The 18,750-nt window shown below is 35.5% G+C and overlaps 1 protein-coding gene across 3 annotated transcripts in view; it reads left to right on the top strand.

Annotated features, from left to right (window-relative positions):
* The window catches only part of CADPS2 (calcium dependent secretion activator 2), a gene marked incomplete at its 5' end in the record, with an annotated part of 291,727 nt that overhangs the window by 202,230 nt on the left and 70,747 nt on the right, over positions 1–18,750 (top strand). For all 3 annotated transcript variants that reach the window (XM_082279935.1, XM_082279934.1, XM_082279933.1), the window contains 3 exons: positions 8,796–8,897; positions 13,044–13,107; positions 15,206–15,329. In XM_082279935.1, the coding sequence (XP_082136061.1) occupies positions 8,796–8,897; positions 13,044–13,107; positions 15,206–15,329 (290 nt within the window). The remainder of the gene's footprint in view (positions 1–8,795; positions 8,898–13,043; positions 13,108–15,205; positions 15,330–18,750) is intronic.

The following is an 18,750-nucleotide window of genomic DNA, read 5'->3' as shown; positions in this document are numbered from 1 at the left end:
AAAAAAGTAAGTCAAGGACAGAGGCAGATACACTCACTCAGAATGACAGACACACATCTATGGGCACATAATATACCCACTCATTCATTCACTGCAGCACTAAGTAAGAGGTATAAGAGAATTTCACAGACAATGCACAACAGGCCAAAGTTCTAGGCTGGTCCCTGGCGTTATACATCTTTGTTTTGTAAGTCAGGCTGGGAATCAGAAAGACCACAGAACAAAGGGCTTTATACTCCGGGCATGATGTATTTAATTTATATGTCACCTTTGTTTCACAGAGGGATCTTAGACCCTCCCCTAGCCTGAGAAAGATCATCAAAATTGATCTTGAAGTCAGGTGGTGGAGGAGCATGTAGAAATGCAGCTGCATCTGTAGTTCATACTGTCCATTTCTTTTATGTATGAATTTTAAAATAACAGGCAATCTAGTGACATCAGTCAAACGATCAGATACAAGTGTCTCTCACCTTCATTTCTGGTGAGGAGAAACTCAGTCTGAATCAGCTTTGGTTCTTTCCACCCCTCATATGTTTTCAAACCTCTTCCAACATATTTTTGAACCTTCAGGTATTTCCTGTGCTGTTTTGCTGCACCCCAGGACTTGAAACACGTTTCACGCTGCAGGCTGCAGTGCTCTTGCAGACTTTAACGTGTTACCATGGGTTTATTTCAAAACACCTGGAGTAAACATGTAGAAGTTTTATTGTCTTAGAGCTTCATGGACATTTGGAGCACAGAGGAGACCTGAGCTGTGCTCCAGTGTAGGCTGTATGCAGCAACCCTTGTCTCCTGATCTCAGGACCAGAGAACAGCCCCCAGCTTCTTTTTTTTCTTTCCTAAGATATAGGCAACAACTTCTGCTAGATTTATCAAGTGTACTGGTACTTTGTGTGTTTTATGCCAGTGCTGTTGGTTTGGGAACAGAAATGTTTGCTCAGGGTCAAACACAATGTGCTGAGTCCTAGACTGAGAAATTCAAAGCTTATTTTTCCTCTTCCTTTCCCGTTCATAAGTTAGTCCATTACAACTGGGCTAACAAACTGCTTATGTAGTAAAAGGTATTTCTGCTTTTGTAGATGACAGTCTTAAGACATTCTCTTCCTGAATAGCCAAAAAGGAAAATACTTCACTAAAAGAATAGCTGTGCTGTCTTTAAACAAATATACATCCTTGGGTTTGAGTCAACTGTTTTCTTTTCTTCTTTTCTCCATAAATAAAATCATCTTTCATTGTCTGCACTTCTCGTGCTCTGTGGCTTTACGGTAGCATCTCCTTTGGCTTCCCATCACAATGGTTTTCTTTTGAAATATTCCATGGTCACTTATATGACATATTCTATATAGTCCTCATCAATATAGTTAGTTCACAAGTAAACTTTTTGCTCAGCACTTATGCATAAACTTATTGCTGGTGAAAGTGAAATGGGCAGAACAGGGAACTATAGGACATTCCTGAATGCTGACATTTCAGTCTAAACAGTCCAGGTAGGAGCTATTGTTTTCTTCCCCATCGTGTTCACTCTTGTCTACTTTTCATGCTGTGACTTCTATTCAGGCCCTCTTGTCTGAAATGAATGCTGGTGGGTATCACATGAAGTGTGAAGTGACTTCTTTCCACCTGCTGAGTTACAGACTGAATTGAAAAATTCAAAATTCGAGCATATTCCCTTGTTACACCTTTTTGTATTCAGAAAGATATCTGATCTATTGGAAATTCAGATACGAGAAGTGAATGTGAAAGTAATGCTACAAAAATCAGTATATAACTGAAGATGGATGTGGGGGGTGGGGGGTTGTCTTTATTGTAAGAACTTCAGCACATGTGTGTTTCCATAGAAGAACAGTCATACTGAGTCAGGGTTCTTCTGAGCCAGTCAGTCATCTCTCTCCAGCATTGACCTGCTTGGAGTAAAAGAAGGGCGAGCATGTGCAATATTTCCTCTTTCCGACTCCCAACTCTTTGCAGCTGTTTGGTAACCTGGAGTGAGTCTTTATTTCAGGTACTTGTCTATTGCACCCCTGAACCTCTGTAAGCCCTTTTCACCCTCAACACCTCTGGCAGCGAGTTCCACAACTCAGCCTCCTCTTGCTTGAAGAACTCTTGCTTTGAACTTGACTCCTACACATCTCATTTCATGCTCTGTTGCTGTTGGAAAGACAAAGAAGAAAAATGAAAAATCCTATTCTGTCTCTTTGCTATTTAAGATTCAAGAATTAGAAGGGAGCTTTGCACTGATTGCATTGGATGGAAGTTTTCTGCTAGTTCCTTGTCCTTTTCTGGTGTTTCCCAGTGTTAATTTGCTCCTTTGATTGCTACTGAATAGCAATCATAATTTCATGGAATTAACCATCATAAAATCGGGATCTCCATTCTACTGTGTTTTCCTTACATTTATCTATGTTTACCATTGTTTGCTGTTGTATTGCTACCTGATTTCATGATGTCTTTCTGGAATTCCACACTATGCCACATAACTATCATTAAAATTACCTTTACTGTCACCTCAGTTCTCAGCTGTTAGCCAGGTCATTTATGAATACTGTAAAACTACTTAAGTCTTAGAACAGATCTCTGCAGAACTCTACTGATAACATACCTTCACAACGGGTACTCACCACTGATTTTAAATGTAAATGTAGGGACTTCTACTCAGACACTGCTTAATTGCCTTAAAAGCTTTTGGTTAGGGACTCTGGAAAAAGAGCTTTGGAAATCCAGGTACCTCATATGAGCCAGGTCACACTCATCCACGTGTTTTCAATCCTTTCAGAGAACTTAATGATCACAAGGTAAGATTTCTATGTCTTATGGCTTCAAAGCCATACACACTTGACAATAGATAATATTTACCCAAATATCCTTACTTTTATCCTTAAATATCCTTATATTATAGTTCCTTCTAATTTTCTGGGATGTATGTAATACTTACTGGCCTATAGTTCCCTCAGCTCCTTGGAGACTTTCTGATTTTTATCCTCCCATTCTGATTCTGATCTCCCATGCCCCAGGAGGATGGCAGTTCTCGATGAGAACTTTCACATAACCACAGATAATTCAGGTTGCCAGGTGGTCCTAGCAACTTTCTGCTGTCTGTTTTTCTTATTTGTTCCATAAGGGCTTTTTAAAGTTGCTTTCATTTTTAAAACATTCTGTGCTGAAAATTAAGAATTCTTTTTCTATGAGAAAAGAAGGGTTCCAGCACAGAAGTCTTCTTCATAATAACTTGCTTCATAACAGTACACTGGTACAAAAAAATCATTTTCTATGTCTGTAATAGCCTTGCCCTCTCTGAGAGCTACTTTTAGGTCCTTGCCATCATTTGGCAGTGTAGACTCTCTGACAGGCTTCTTGCTTTAGTTATGCTTAGTGGAAATATCTTAGAGTGGAATAAAGGGACACACAATAGAAGTGAAACTATGGAAACTTTGGAGAGTGCTATGCATTCATATATTTCTTTTAATTTTTCAGTGTTTTGTGATAAGAAACGTTTATTGCAATTTTACACTTTGTGTCAAGTCATAAAAGAATGTTCAGAGAAATCATCTCGTTTAAATCTGGGACAAGTAACTTCATAAAAATAAAGCAAATAATATCATTACATTGCTCTGTCTCTTCTGAATTTTTTTCTGGAACTTCTGAATAGGTATTTTCTTCTCTGACTAACTTAACTTTAAAGTAAGGTTGTCTATATCTTGATGGTTTCTTCTTCATTTGGTGTCTTTCATAAACAATATGTAGTAACACTTAAACTGCTTATGAGCATCACAGCCCCAAGCCTCTGATGGGAGACCTTTCTAACTAGTTACATTTGGAGTAACTGGTTTCGTGTATGGTTGGGTTTTTTTGGTTTTTTTTTTGGTTTTTTTTTTAATGTATGTCATTCATCTAGTGGCACAGTTTTCTATGTATTACTCTTGTAAGTGGCTAGAAAAAAGTTGTCAGTGGGGTTCTCTTGTATTCAAAGCTAGAAGCAAAACACTTCACCTTGTTGTAGGTGCCAGCTGAAGCCATGTTGACTTCACCTTTGTTTAAAGGAAGGCTACTGTCCTGTGTTGGAAAGTGTTCCTAGCTATAAAAGTGTTATAACAAAACATGTCCTCACTACATTATTAACAGAGACACATTTTTCAATGTCTCAAAACAAATCTGTGCTGAAAAGCCTCAGAGAAAATGTCAATAGAAAAGTAAACATAATTCAAACATTATTAAGAAATATCAGAAAAAAGTTCTGCCTGTTTAAGGTTATACTTGCCATCTTAGCCAATGAAGGAATGCTATTACATACACTTACCATCTCTAAACATTATGCAATATTTTGTCATTAATTTCAACTGATTACTGCCTTTACATACCCTTGTACATTGGGTAAAATGATATTATATTATTACATGCTTTGCTTTTCAGTAGAAGGGAATTAAAAAATCCCACGTAAAATATAACTGCATAAAATATTATTAAAAATAACCCAATTTATGATCTTAATCTGCTGTTGTGACCTTCAGAATTGGTATTTTTCATTCAGTTGTGAAAAAAGGGCATAACCTCTAAGCAGATGTCAGAGCAGACTGAGAACTGCATACAGCAGAAGGCTCCATTGTGCCAGTTTTATGTCAGAATATTTGAAGAATAGTTAATATAAAAAACAAAATGCTCAGTCTTCAAGTGTCTGCTGATTAAAGCTGTGTTTGAATGCCATGTGGTAATGCACTGTCTTCTTTTTCTGTAACAAAAAGACGTCTGCTCTGTCTGCTTCTATGCTGATAGTGGAAATCATTGTTCTTAGGTTTCTGTAACACAAACCGTGGACTCTGCAAAAGCCTTAATACAGTTGCATTTTAAAGGAAAATTTTGATATTTAAGTTCTTGACTATTAAGTCCTATAAATAGATAATAAAAATTCTACATCAAATTCTAAAAAATTTAATCTTTGGTTTTCTAAGAAAGGAGCAGTCAAATTCTTATCTTGCTAATTTGAAACTTGTCACTGTTCTTTTATTTGATTGTACATGCTGCTGAATATAAAAACAAGTTCTCTTAGAAAGCACTGAACTCTTCTAAAACACTTTGTTTCTAGGAGAAAGGATGCCATTTAAGTTTAGTTTTGTTTTTTCTATGTCCTTTAAATGTAGTCCATTACAGAAATGTCTTAAAGACCTTAGCTGAAGTATTTTTCTTTTATTTTGCTTTTCATAATAATTTCTCTTCTTGCTCTGGTAAATTCTTTTTGGTCAGCCTTACTTTTCATACCTGTGTGTATGTTAGAATACATTCTATACATTCTGTGCATTACTCTCCTCATACTCTTTGTTTTCATGACAGACCAAAGTCATGGTCTATGTTTTTGATGAGGAAAGCTCATTAAAAAGACTTTTAACATTTTTAAAATAAAGATGCAAAAACGCACCAGTATCATGATGTTCCAGAGGCAAAAAGTCGGGCATATTCAGTCAGTATTTCCAAGGCTGTCTTAACAAAGTAGTCTTGCTTGAAGTAACAATTCACTCTCCAACAGGCCACTAGGAGAAGCTGTTTCCAAAGTTGAGAGCTGGAAACAATCTACGGTCAACCCAGTGTCCATCATATCTAATTCCCGTTGGAACTGGAATACAGTTTTATCTTCTGTGCTGTAGGTATTCACAATAATCTTAATCCTACAATTCATCAAGTGACCTCTGCAAATTATTGCAGGTTTTAAGATGTCTAGAGATCAAAATAATTCTAGAGGGTACTCCAAGCCTTAAAGGATTATATCAAGTGAGGAAAAACAGTCCATTGCAACAGGAAAACTGAAATCCACCAGCTAATCAGTCAGCTTCTCTGGAGTAACTGCTGTCAGGCCAACGATCTTTCAAGATTTTTGCTGTAAAAATAAGTTTTAAAATTCTGGTCAACCTTTATTTTTGGTTCATTATTTAAGTGGTTTATGGTCCAACAGCTACTTTTTTGCTTGAGTTTACTAGCTCTAGTTCGTGAGGTATTTATTTCAAATATTTTTTTGATATTTAAGTCTGAGTGAATTAAACAATTTGACTTGTGACCAGAGATAACATTACATCTGTGCCAGTTAGACTGTGATCTAAGCAGATAAGACAGGCCAATCCAAATCCAATTTACAGAGTTCTCAAAAAGTGGAAAACTAATATAAGTGAGAGAGAAAAGGCTACTCAGGTTTTGAGTGTTCACTGTTTCACCTAGTTCTCTAATTCTAAAAAATGTTGTGAACAATAAGGAGGAAAAAGAGCGTGGAGGAAAGGAAAATTCACTCTCCATCACCTTCTTGAGAAGATGATGTTAAAATGAAAACTCTTCTTAAGACAGTCCATCACTTTTCTTGGCCGAGTTCTTGTAAGAGAGGTCCCAGGCTGCAATAACAAAGCTTAGTATTCGTTTTGAATTGAAAAAAATCGAGTCCCAACCACGTATTTAAGACAGTAGGAAAGACACATTTGTTGTTGCTTTTAGTTGCAAAATAGTTCTTGCATAGTTTATGGATGACCTAAACCTTTGAAAACTAAATGACTGTGTGAGTCTGATTTTCTTTGCAAGCACAGTAATTCATAAATAAAAATAACCAGCTCAAAACAGTGTTATTTTTTTTATTCAATCTTCAAAGTAAAAAAAGAAAAAATATCTCAAAGATTAAATGAGTGGGAATTTTGAAGTATTCATCTATTTTTAATATTTCAGCTCATCTCAGAGTCAGATTCTTTTTTCCATGGATTCTTTTCTAATCAGTAGTAGGTATATATTCCCATAAGTAGAAAAATTACCATCAGCACAATATGTCTCAGAATTGTGTTGCAGAATGCCTTTTTATGTTCTTGTTGCAATAAGGCTTGCAACAAGAAGAAACAAAATTGTGATTCAGACTTCATGCTATTTTCTAAAAGCCTGTTTTCAATAGATGAGTTTTTCACTGCTGTAGATGGTACTTTTCCAACACCTTTTTGTGTACTCCTACTGGGATATCTGCTTCTATGCAAACATATATTTAGCAGTTCTGAAGATTTTAGTTGTTGTCATCAAGGTTCCTTGTGACAACAACCTCGGTGAAGTGACAGGTCCCTGGTACATAGTGATCCTAGCCTTAGTGCAGGATGACAGATATGACATCCTGCTGGCTCACCTTTTTCACTTACTGTTATCTGGACCCCTAGGTCTTTTCTGACATATATATGACATGCCTCAGTGAGGCCTAATATGACAGAACTATTTACTTTATCAGTCCAGAGCGCAATCTCTCCTGACAATGAAATCAGACAGTGCAATTTACTTAAATTTGAGCTCATTCCATCTGTCAGAATACTGAGGTGAAGTATCCTGGCATCTATCAAAAGAGAGAAGATAAGTTTTTTGCTCTTTCACATCAAATTTATACAATGGTATATTGATGTGCCTGACTACTACTATACCTACCACATCTGATTTTTTATTGTTGTCTTCACAATAATTTAAGGAATTCAGGCATTCTTTCCACCTTGACTTGACAGGTCACAAATATAAGTGATTTAAAGGATGAGAGAATTGTTTATGTCATGACCAGGTAGCAACTTATCCCTCCTAGATTTAAGTATAGTGCAGAAAGTTAAAGGAAAAAGATATTAGTAGAATCCTAGAATGATTCTTGGAACAATCAGAATGTTCCAAGAAAGAATGTTGTCTTTCTTCATGACGTTTTACTACAATTTTCTCAGTTCTAGAAACATTGAGATAGTTTTGGAGGATCTGGAGCAGATACAGGACAGATCCACACATAGTGTCAGGTTCAGAAACTCAGGTGAGAAGCAGTAGCTGATTTGTTACCTTGGAGCTGGAAGTTAAGAATGTAACAGGAAGTTTTCAGATACTTCTTTTTAAAGTATGCTGTATGTGGGGAAGTTGTGACTGCATGACAAAAATAATATTTGGGAACTGTGTATTTAATTTCTTTTTTTTTTTACTTCTGTCACCATTTTAATATAAGTACATTAGTAACACATTTAGGCTAAGACTTTGGCCTAAGTTTTTTTATTGTTTTTTATTTTTGTCTGCTGAATGATGCAATATAGCAGGTCAGTAAGAGTACAATGCTTAACATAATAAATATAAATATAAATATATATAATATATATAATTATATATAAAAATATAATATAAATAAATATAACCTTATTTTTTAATTATTGTGACTTAAATTTGATGTTCAAAAAAATGCGAGTGCTTTTGTTTTTTAAAGACTTTTTTGTTGCATCTTTGATGCTGTGCCTATGTGGAAGTCTTGAACACATGATGCTATTTGTCAATATAGGATGAGGACTCAAACTATCCCCACTATGTAGGATTCCTAGGTGTTGCCTGCTGTGGCTTTTCTCACTAGTTTCCCTCCCACCTTTACTTTAAAATCACTTCTAGCTGTATTGTGCCTCTAGGAAAAGAAACAGAAGATTCGAGGAGTTGAAATTTAACAAGATTTGAGTAGGCCTCTTTACTGTGACAATAGTACTAATTTTCTTGAGAAAATTGTCTTTTGGAAGGATTTGCAAGAGTTATATGTTACCTTGTGTTCATATAGAGATGATGTAGAAACTTAGGACTTGAATTCAAAAGTTCAGCTCAAAAGTTAAAATCTTTGTCCAGTTGCAGCCTATTCTTTAACTATATTCACAAGTAATTGCTTATCCTTTGAGACAATGAGAAAAGGGAAAGGGGAGTTAACACTGATGTTAAATAAAAACTTTAGAAATAAAGATCATTGTCCAAAGACAAATCCACATGAAGACATATCAACAATTATTAAATATTTAATATTACAGGCCGGATGGAATTGGAACAGTATCTGTGGAAGAGAAGGAAAGGTTTGAGGAAATTAAGGACAGACTTTCCTCCCTTTTAGAAAACCAAATAAGCCATTTCAGGTAAGTGTAACATTTATTCAATGAATGCTACATTTTTTCTGGAAGAATTTTCTTGTGGTGTTTAATTTTGGTCTTGAACAAGTAGAGTGAAAATAAAATAGTCTACCTGCAAAGGAATAGCTTAAATATGGAATAATTTATTTACACAAGCAGTGGTACTTGAAATTTATTTGTGTAATACGTGAGTTTTATTTTTCTGTGATAGAAAAGATTGTGCAAAAATATATGCCTTGGTTTTGTTTATTTTTTAAAGTTCAAGCTTTGTATAACTCTAACCAAGAAATCTGTCTGAATGAAAGTGACTGTGCCATGACTGTTTCTGGATTACTAGGGGTCAGTAAATCATATCAGTAGAGGACATCTTTGATAGATGGCAGCTAAAACTCTTCTTGATGTCTAATGTAATTTTCCTGGTTTCATGATATACTTATCTTTCCTAAGGTAAGGATCATCATGCTCAATAAAGAGTTTGTCATATTAAGGACTGTCAATACCAGCAGAAGATGTTTAGAGAAGGAGTGCAAGAAACAGAGGAAACGTGGGATTTCCTGCTGTTTTGTGGCAATTGGTTTATGAAACTTAGTATAAAAATTGCATGTCGACCACCAAACCTGTTACTTGGTCACACTAAGCCAACCCATCTGCCACTATTCTGTCAATCTAATCCTTTTGGACTGTATTTATAGAAATTTTTTGTCTCTGTATCACATCATAACAGCCAGTTCCACCATTTAAACAGTTCTTTGTGAAACAGAACTTTTGTTTGGCAGGGTTGAGTATGAGTTTGTTGAATGCCTCTCTGGTTCGATGAGGTAAATATCTAGTATTCACTGGCATCTTAGGTCACTGGGGATTTTTTTGAACACAGAGGACATAGCAGCCTTCACTTGGGATTTCATATTTATATTTAACTAAAGAGAGTTAGGGTTCTCCTTGGAGAGTGTTCCTTTCAGGGAAAAACAATGATCCTTCCTTTCCTTTAAAGAATCCTCCCTAACACATTTCCTCTTTCCTCCCTTCTATGGGGATAAAGAGCTCTTACAGGAGAAATGATACGGAACAGTATAGGACAGAGTGCTCCCTACCTTCAGGCCTTCACATGCATGAGACTAATTACAAGATGTATAATAAAGTATTGTATAAATGTACAAATAATCTTTTGAGGTGAAACAAATAAAAATCCCCATCATGTCTGCTAACCTACACTTTAGAGTTACGTCAGTGAGCTTGGGCTACATCACTGACCGTAGAATCTTTCTGCCTCAGTCTTGGATTTTGAGCAAATTTAAACAGCATTAGAAACTACTTTTTGAGAGCAATTGAATGTGTCATTCAAACATGAATTACTTCATCCTTTAGAGGACTCTGAGGTTTGCCTTAAAATCCTATTTAATCAATACAGACAAACTGTGCTCTGCCAGGTGAGGAGTGGTTACTGTCTTTTACTGCGAACAATTAGAAATAAAAAAGAAAAATATAGGTGAAATGTCTGGATTTAAGCAAGAATACTGGCATAATACTGGAAGAAATAAAAAAGATACTGCCTTAGAATCTGAATTTATAAAGCATATAAAGTCACAATGTAGGACATAGTGACAAAGCACGGGAAGTAACATTTTAAATAAAACCTTGACTCAAGACATGTATAAAGATCACCGCTAGCGATTAACAAAGAATAACCTTGGCTGTCAGATTGCTTTCTTAGGAAAACATGGTATTAAAGCAGCTCCGTATTTCGGTCCTTCAAAATTGTTATGATGCCTGTGAAATGCAGAATGTTTTGAAAAACACATTCAACAGTAAAGATTTATGCAGAGTGTGCACTGAATTTCTCTGCTTTGGCCTTACTGTCCTTGAATGCCCTGTATTCCCTGTCATCAGGCATTGCCGCCATCTCCCAGGCTGGTTTCCTACTTCCATTGTCCTTTATACTGTCAGTGTGGGCATCCATGCTGTTTATTTGTTATATTTCCTAGAATATTTCAGAGACTTTCATGTCCTCCATGTTCAGATAAGTTTTATCATTTTTAAATGCCAGATTCTCTACAGTAACCTCTTTATCTTCCTCATGGAATCACAGAGAGGGTGTTTGATTGTTTGTTACCACTTTGGTTTCTTAATTGTGGCATGCATTTGGCTCCTACTTTTTTGAATTTTACCTCAGGCTGCTTGTAGGTTTCTTGCTTTTTTTGATTGCATCTTTAAGGTTTTTGCTTTCATTTTTCAAGTTCTTCATTTTTTCGTAGATCCCATTTTTGAAATTGTATATACATGTACTAAATGTACATGTACTAAATTTTGGCCTGCTCTCTTTTGCTACATTATTGAATTGTATTGCCTTATGATTATTACTACAGAGCACCTCTTCTGCTCTGCACCTCTCAAGTTATGTCCTCTTCAGATTTGAGACCAAATACAGAATAGCATCTTTTTTTGTGGGTCCTAAATTAGCTGATCAAGAAAGCAATTCAAACCTGTGTCTCAAAACATTGTCATTATGCCTTGTCCTACTGAAATATCAGTCAAGTGTATGTATCTAGAGTTGAAATCTTGAACTTGCAGCTCCTTTAATCTCACTTAACATTTTGTAATCACGCTGATCATTATAACTAGGGGATCAGTGCTACAGACTTCCAAGAATCGTCAGCACTTTTTTTCCCCTGTAATATGTTGGTACTTTTCCAAGCTTTGCCCTCTCTCCATTGCTTACTGTTGTGTGCACTGGTCAGCTGTCATGGGCAGTTTAACTGAAGAGTGCATGTCTCTTCTTGCCTTTTCAGAGCAGCTCTGAACATTTGCTGTGTCCACCTAAGTCACTAACTAGGTCACACCCATCTGAAAAAGACGCTCTCCCTTGCCAACTGACCTGCAGCTTCCAGTTTTAGTACTCCCCTATGGCCTTTTTAATTTCATTTTCACTGCTATCAGCCTGGTTCCATTATGATTAAGATGCAGTCAGCCCATCCCGTGCTAGTGGCTGTCATCTAAAGTAGTTCTTAAGGTACTTACACCTTTCCTCTCCATCACCTTGTCCACCCACTGAGACTTCAGATCTCTGCCTGCCTCTCAGGCATCAAATGTGGAAGAGACAATATTTCTGAGAAAGCTATCATGAAGGCCTTGGACTTTAACCTCTTGCCTGGCTGTGTGAATTTTATCTCTGGAGTCTTTCCAGAGATAAAAGCAAATACTGGAATTCTCACTGCAGGAAATCCTCATTTATAAGGCTTTGACCTCATTTATAAGGCTTTATTTTGGCTGACCAAAATGTAGATCTAAAATTCATTGGTCTGAATCCTTTTATCATTAGAAAATATTTGACTAGTGGAAAACATTAGAATAGGAGGCTACCATTCTCATTCTGAGTAATAATAAGAAAAAAATAATCTCAGCAAAGTAAAAAAATCCTTTTTCCAATTGGGGATATCCCAGTAAGATTTTATTGACAGGATTAAAAGAGATTACAGTCACTTAAGCATTGTACTCTCATTGACCTGCTATATTGCATCATTCAGCAGACAAAAATAAAAAACAAAGCTGTGAATGCAATCACTTTTTAATTTACATAATTTTAGAAGCAGCTATGTTTTAAGTTGGAGCTGATAAAATTTAAGGTAAGTGCTTTTCCAAGGTATTTTTAATATAATAGAAAAAATATGGAATATCTGCCAGCATTTATATCTCTAGAAATGAAAATATTTGGCATTTTATCCTTGTCTTAATCCAATTTTAAAATAAAATACAATATACAGAATGCTGCTTCACAGGTCCAACAGCAGTCATGGCTACATGAAAAATAGTACCTCTTTCCAGGAAGATGACAATTAAACTCATCAGAGACCTTTAAATATCCTTCATGGTTGATAAATTGGAAGTTAATGCTTTCTGCCTTTTAGGGTTTTTTCTGCATTTAGGCCTAAAATGCTGATAGGCTGATACTGCTGTGATATGAGTATACTCCATGGTAGACTACTGAAGAGGCTTTCTGCTTTTATTAATACTCTGGGTATGGTAGTCTTCTGCTAACATAATTTAATGCAAATTGTTTGCAGACGCATATTAAAGTAAATTCGTAAAGCAGCTTTTATAATTCTGGTAATTTTATATTCTTCTTTTATTATTTTTTTTTTACTTTTACTTTTTAAGATACTGTTTCCCTTTTGGACGTCCTGAAGGAGCTTTGAAAGCCACACTTTCATTACTTGAAAGGGTAAGTTTGAGAACATAATTTAAATTCTGCGTGACTACTGAGCCTGCATTTTTCTTTTGCCTTCAGGCTGCTGAAAGCAGACTCATGTCTTCTCAGGTGTTTTACTACTGGTTTTAACTGCTCACTGGAAAGTTGGTTGTTTTTGTTTTTCTCTCATTATCTTCCACAGAGGCAAACAGCTGTTTTCTGTAGGGCTTATTTGCTTTCACTTCAAGCCACTGAACTGTAGTCAGTGACTATGCTCCTTTTTAATTTAACACTTATGCAGCATTACCTCTAAAGTAGTACAAGTCTACTCTATAGTCCCTCTTTCCTGCTGTTTATGCCTTCTATGCTGCTGATATTGTCTATACTCATATGTAATATTAAGAGCCTTCTATATAATTCAAATAATGTTCCTTAAATGCATAATCTGAGTAAATTTAAGAAGAAAAAGCTATATGCAGCAAATCTGATATGGGCAGCTTTGAATGTGAACTCCTGCCCAGCAAATCCTCTTGAATTGACTGGAAAGGAGAATACCTTATAATGATAAAAGCATCTCAGTCATCTCTGTGGAAAGAGGACTTTAAATTCCAGCAGAGATTCCAAGGGAATTGTACCAGCAGGAGTCTGATGAAGGTATGTATTTAAAAAAAGCTTAGATCTCAGGCTATGTGGCTTTGCCAAAATCTGAGAGGTTTGATCCTGGCAAATATTAGTTATTGTGCACTGCAGAACACTTCATGGATAGAGATTCTCTCTTAGGAAACCTCTACAATGTTCAGAAAACACATAGGGAGGGAGTCTGAGTAGATATGTTTTGTTTCACTTACCATCTCAGTGACTGTAGTGCTGTGTAGGTTCCTTTGTGCTTTATGAAACATCCATTTCCTCTCCCCGTTCCTGCTGTTTCAAATGGCAATGGTGCTCTAACTGGTGCTCAAGCAACACTGCTGTCAGTCTTGACTAGGAATAAATGTGCTTTCCTACATTTGTGGATACAGAATGGGTTAGAAACATTTTATTTTACCTTTTTTGAAAAATCTGAAAAAAAATCAGAGCAAGAACAAAAGGTTTTGAATACTGAATATTCACTTGTTTATAACCCAGAAGTTATTAATTAAAAAAAGCAAGGTAACACAGGTAGAGAAGTCGTATTTGTGTGCAAGTGTTCTAGAAGTCTGCTTTACAGCAATGTCTTCCTAATAGCTTCCCTGTTGCTGAACCTGTTTCTTTTCTACCACATCCTTCCCCAGACAGTATCTCTCGCTTCCTCCTTTTAACAGTAATTTTTAGATATATAAGGGTGTAGCTTGTCCGGGGATCCACTTGAGAAGCATTTTTTAAAGGTTATGTGTTATCTGAAATTTTATTATTTACATGAAAATGTGATAAAAACATACTGAGTTTTGTTTACACCTACCGGTTGAAAGTTAATGAAGTGCAGAATTAAAGTAAAAATGCAAGTGAATCAACAATTTTTTTTTTTTTTTTTAAATATAGTAATCCAGAGTATATTATGTTGCATTCATATAAAGAGGATTGGTTTTTGGTTTACCTCACTTGCAGTAGGTGAGGTAACAGCTCACATGTTTTGAAAACCTTCATATGGACTGTTCTTCTACTTGTCCATAATAAAATATTCTGCTGGAAGTTCAACGTTTTCCCTGCCCACTATAGGCGACATTTTTTTCACAGCAAGAACATGTTGAATTTGAATAACTTTACCCTGTTTTAGAGTCCATGGTTATGCAATGGTGGAAGCTTTTCCACAGGTGAGAACCAAGCAAATTTCCACAACCGCATCTTTAGTGGTAACCATGACCCAGCCCATCCACAGAATGCTCTTGTTCTACTGGTCTTGACATCACCCAAAGACTGACTGGCAGGCTGCAAGATGCGAAACAGGAGGGATAAATACCATAAAGGCACTCAAACCAGGGTTGAACAGAAACCTTCAAAGATGAAGATCCAGCTCCACCCCCTGAAATAGTTCCTTTTTGACTTCTGCCTTCAATCATTATCAGATCTGTAGTAACTTCAGGGTACTTTTATCCTTTTCCTGTGGGGTTTGGGTAATAATTGTAATGAAGTGGTATAATTGTCTCTGACACAGGTTTTAATGAAAGATATTGCCACTCCCATACCAGCAGAAGAGGTGAAGAAAGTGGTTAGAAAATGTCTGGAGAAGGCTGCCTTGATCAATTACACTCGACTTACAGAATATGCCAAAATAGAAGGTTAGTACAGCAATCAACTGCCAAAGTGGCTGTAAAAGCCAACAGTGCCTATTAGCTGCATATTCCGTGAGCAGCCTTTTCCCTTTCCAGAACAAACCCCTTCCACAGCAAGGGGAAATGTCTCATTAAAATCTCAGCTGGTGAACTGTGGAGCTTTTTCCTATTCATTGCTTTAATATGCCTCCTGGGACCCTGTTTGAATGAAAGACTAGGACTTACTAATTTAAGTCGCCCTTTGTTCTTACTTTTGAGTTCTTCGTAAATCTAAGAGGTTGTTTATGGGTTATTTTTTATTTCTCTAGCTATTTCTAGTGATTAAACTACTGACAGAAAATTCTTTCCTTAACACCAGTGTCACTGCCTTGAAATTTAAAAACTCTTTGTATAGATTCTTTTCTGAAGTATTTATAAGGCAGACAAATAGATAAATGCTATTTATTTTTGCTGCTGTGTTATCACATGTGTAATAATAATCTGACGATTAAAACCTTAATTATATCCTGATTGAATGAATTAATGGGACAAAATACTAGGTTTGAAGGTAATCAGGGGTTTTTCTGAAAGTTTGGTATGTTCTAAAAAGTATATCATGAAATTAAGGAAAATTTTGCTAAAAATAATGGCCAGGATGCACAGTGTCATTTTACTATTTGTAAACCTTATGTAGAACAAAAAGGAAGTCATAATAGTCAAATGCCTTGTCAAGACAGACTTTAATTCTCCCTAAAGTACAAAAAGCTTGAGATGCTTCCGTCCATATATATTCAAGAGCATAAATCTGTGCGCTCTGGATTTTTGGAGCTAGAGTTAGTTACAATGAAATATTGAAGGATGAATCCTGTTTTTAAAAAATACAAATTTTATGCATATTAATTTTTTTAATAGCATGTATTTCTAGCAATACACCAGGAGAAACAGAGTTAGCATAGGAGCAAATTGAAGAAGCCTCATATATTTAGCAATATTATAAAGCCAACTTTTTTCCCATTTTTTATCTCTGCTCAAATTCTCTGAAAAACATGAGTTAACCGATCTCACAAGTGATTAACAAAAGATACATCTCGTCACTATAGAAACCAGTATTATATCATGGAAGTAACAACATGAAACCATCCTAGTAACCAGTTTATCATAATTAATTATGATATCATGTTGTGTTAAAGAAAGAAAGGATGAATATTAAATCTATTCTGGAAAATGGAAAGGAAAAAAAGAACTTTTTTCCTTAGTTTTTATCTTTCTATATTCATAGAGGGAATTTTTAATGTTCAGGATTTAAATTGTGTATCAAACCTGTTGAAACAATGAATATAAAACTAGAAACATTTTCGTAATATGACAAAAGCTTGCAAAACATATCTAAACTCATTGGCAGTAAAATGGATTGGAAAATTTTTTGCCATGATGTAAATACATCTTTTCCCAAGATTTTTTACTATATCCTAGAGGATTGTGGGGCTTCCCCTGAGGCAGGCAAAGTTTGCACTTTAGAATATTCACATTGTTAACACTGAGTAAGCTGGAACAGCACATGAAACTGACTCCCATATTTATACTTGCAGATTTCTTTTTGGATTTATTGCCTTTTGGTTGGAACACAACTAGATTTATTTAAATAGTTTTACACTCAAGTAGTTGTAAACTCGAAGCACAGTAGATTATTGCATATATAAAGATAAATAGGTGAAGTACTTTTCTGAGAATAAAGTACTGTTTGAAAGTGAAGGACTCCAGCATCATAACATCAGAAAATTCAGTGCACTGGATTTCAGTAGCAGTGAGTCCTGTATTGGTCTCTTTTGATACTCTGGTCATGACAAACATCCTACTTTTGTACCAATATAAAAGTAACATTTTTCAGCAGTAGGTTCCATTCTGCTTCTTTAGGTTTATAGGAGCGTTATTGTATCTTTGCACTGAAGTTGCATTCTTCTCTTGAAAGTAATTTATGTTAGTGTTTGCATTAAATGCTTACTCCTCAAATTGCTTACAGAAAGCATATAGTACTTGTCTTTATAATATTTATGTCCTCAAATATGGCTGGCAGCCATTTTGGAGATTTTTGTCCTTTGAATATTTCTTCAGTGAACAACATCATATCAGTTAGTCAAAATGTAACTATTACAAGGTAATATCAGCTATAGACCAATAGCAAATACCTAAAAAGTAGAGATACAAAGAAGGTTCTTATACAAATAATATTCTCATATTTTTACTTTCTCATATTCTTTTAATATCATATATGTTTCTAAATTCCCAGGCACAATATGGCTGCAAGCTCAGTGCCTGAGTTTGAAATAAAGACTATATAGGACTAGTAAATGCAAATATATTACTCAAAAACAGGCACCATTTCTCTCTCACATGACAAAACCCATCACTTGTTTGATGTACTAAAGATTTTAAGAATATTTTAATTCCTTATATGATATTTATTCTTCCCTAATTATATGAGTTTTATTTCTGTAATGATGTTTTTTTCTTTCCCCTTTTTTTTTTTTTTATTTAGCAACAGCAGAAAAAGACTCAGGTGATTACTATTTGTATGCATGTCTGCATGAATTACAGATGTGGTGTGTTGTGTCTGTTGTTATTCTTTTTCTTGATTTGAACAATATCAAGATACTGACCAGAACATTGTGAGCATTAAAATTAATTTTGGTGTAGTATAGCCCGTGTATTTACACTGATACTTAATTATGATGTACGTATTTATTTGCAGTTTAGCTAAATTTGTGTTTTGGAATATGATAAAATTGTATTTTCTGTGAAAGTATAACTAAATGATGCAGAAAAGTTTAATTTTGTTAAATTCACAATCAGTTTGTGTATTTAGAGAAATGTAATTTCATAGTCCTCTGCAAAAATTGTATCTGTTTCATAACAGGATTGCTCAATTTATTAATGTAAGTCTTTATAGGAAAAAAAATCTTGTAAAACTGGTTTTATTTTTCTCTGATACAGCTTTCTTTAGTGATAAGTTTCTTTTTCTAGTTACAGCTGAGGGTTACAAGGATGGTAGTTCTTTGTGTTCCTAATTTCGTGATGGTGATATGGTGTATGTTCTCCTATAGTACAGGGAGTGGGTTTTGAGTCCTTATATCCCAATACTTAAAAATCATCATACAAAGAGCACGGCTGAGGTAGTATTTGCAGTTGAGCGTAGAAGTATGAGGGATTGTGCATATCTGTTCTGTGAGATAGAGCTGTGCACTGCTTTGTCTTACCTGACATACTTACCCAAAGGAGGATTGATTGTGGTGCTTTGTTGGGTTTCACAAATAATATCAACCACAGTTATGGGAAGGGGCATTGAGCTGGTGATGAACTAATTTTCCATCTGGAAGGACAGACTGGCCTGATGACTACAAATTCGCATGGATGTAGTTCAAAGAGGAGCTCCTTGCCAATGAGGGGCTTG

Source organism: Coloeus monedula (genome assembly GCF_965178545.1).
Source record: "Coloeus monedula genome assembly, chromosome: 4".
Classification (NCBI taxonomy): Eukaryota; Metazoa; Chordata; class Aves; order Passeriformes; family Corvidae; genus Coloeus; species Coloeus monedula.
Note: the sequence above shows the minus strand (reverse complement) of the source record. Positions and strands in the feature narration are given on the sequence as shown.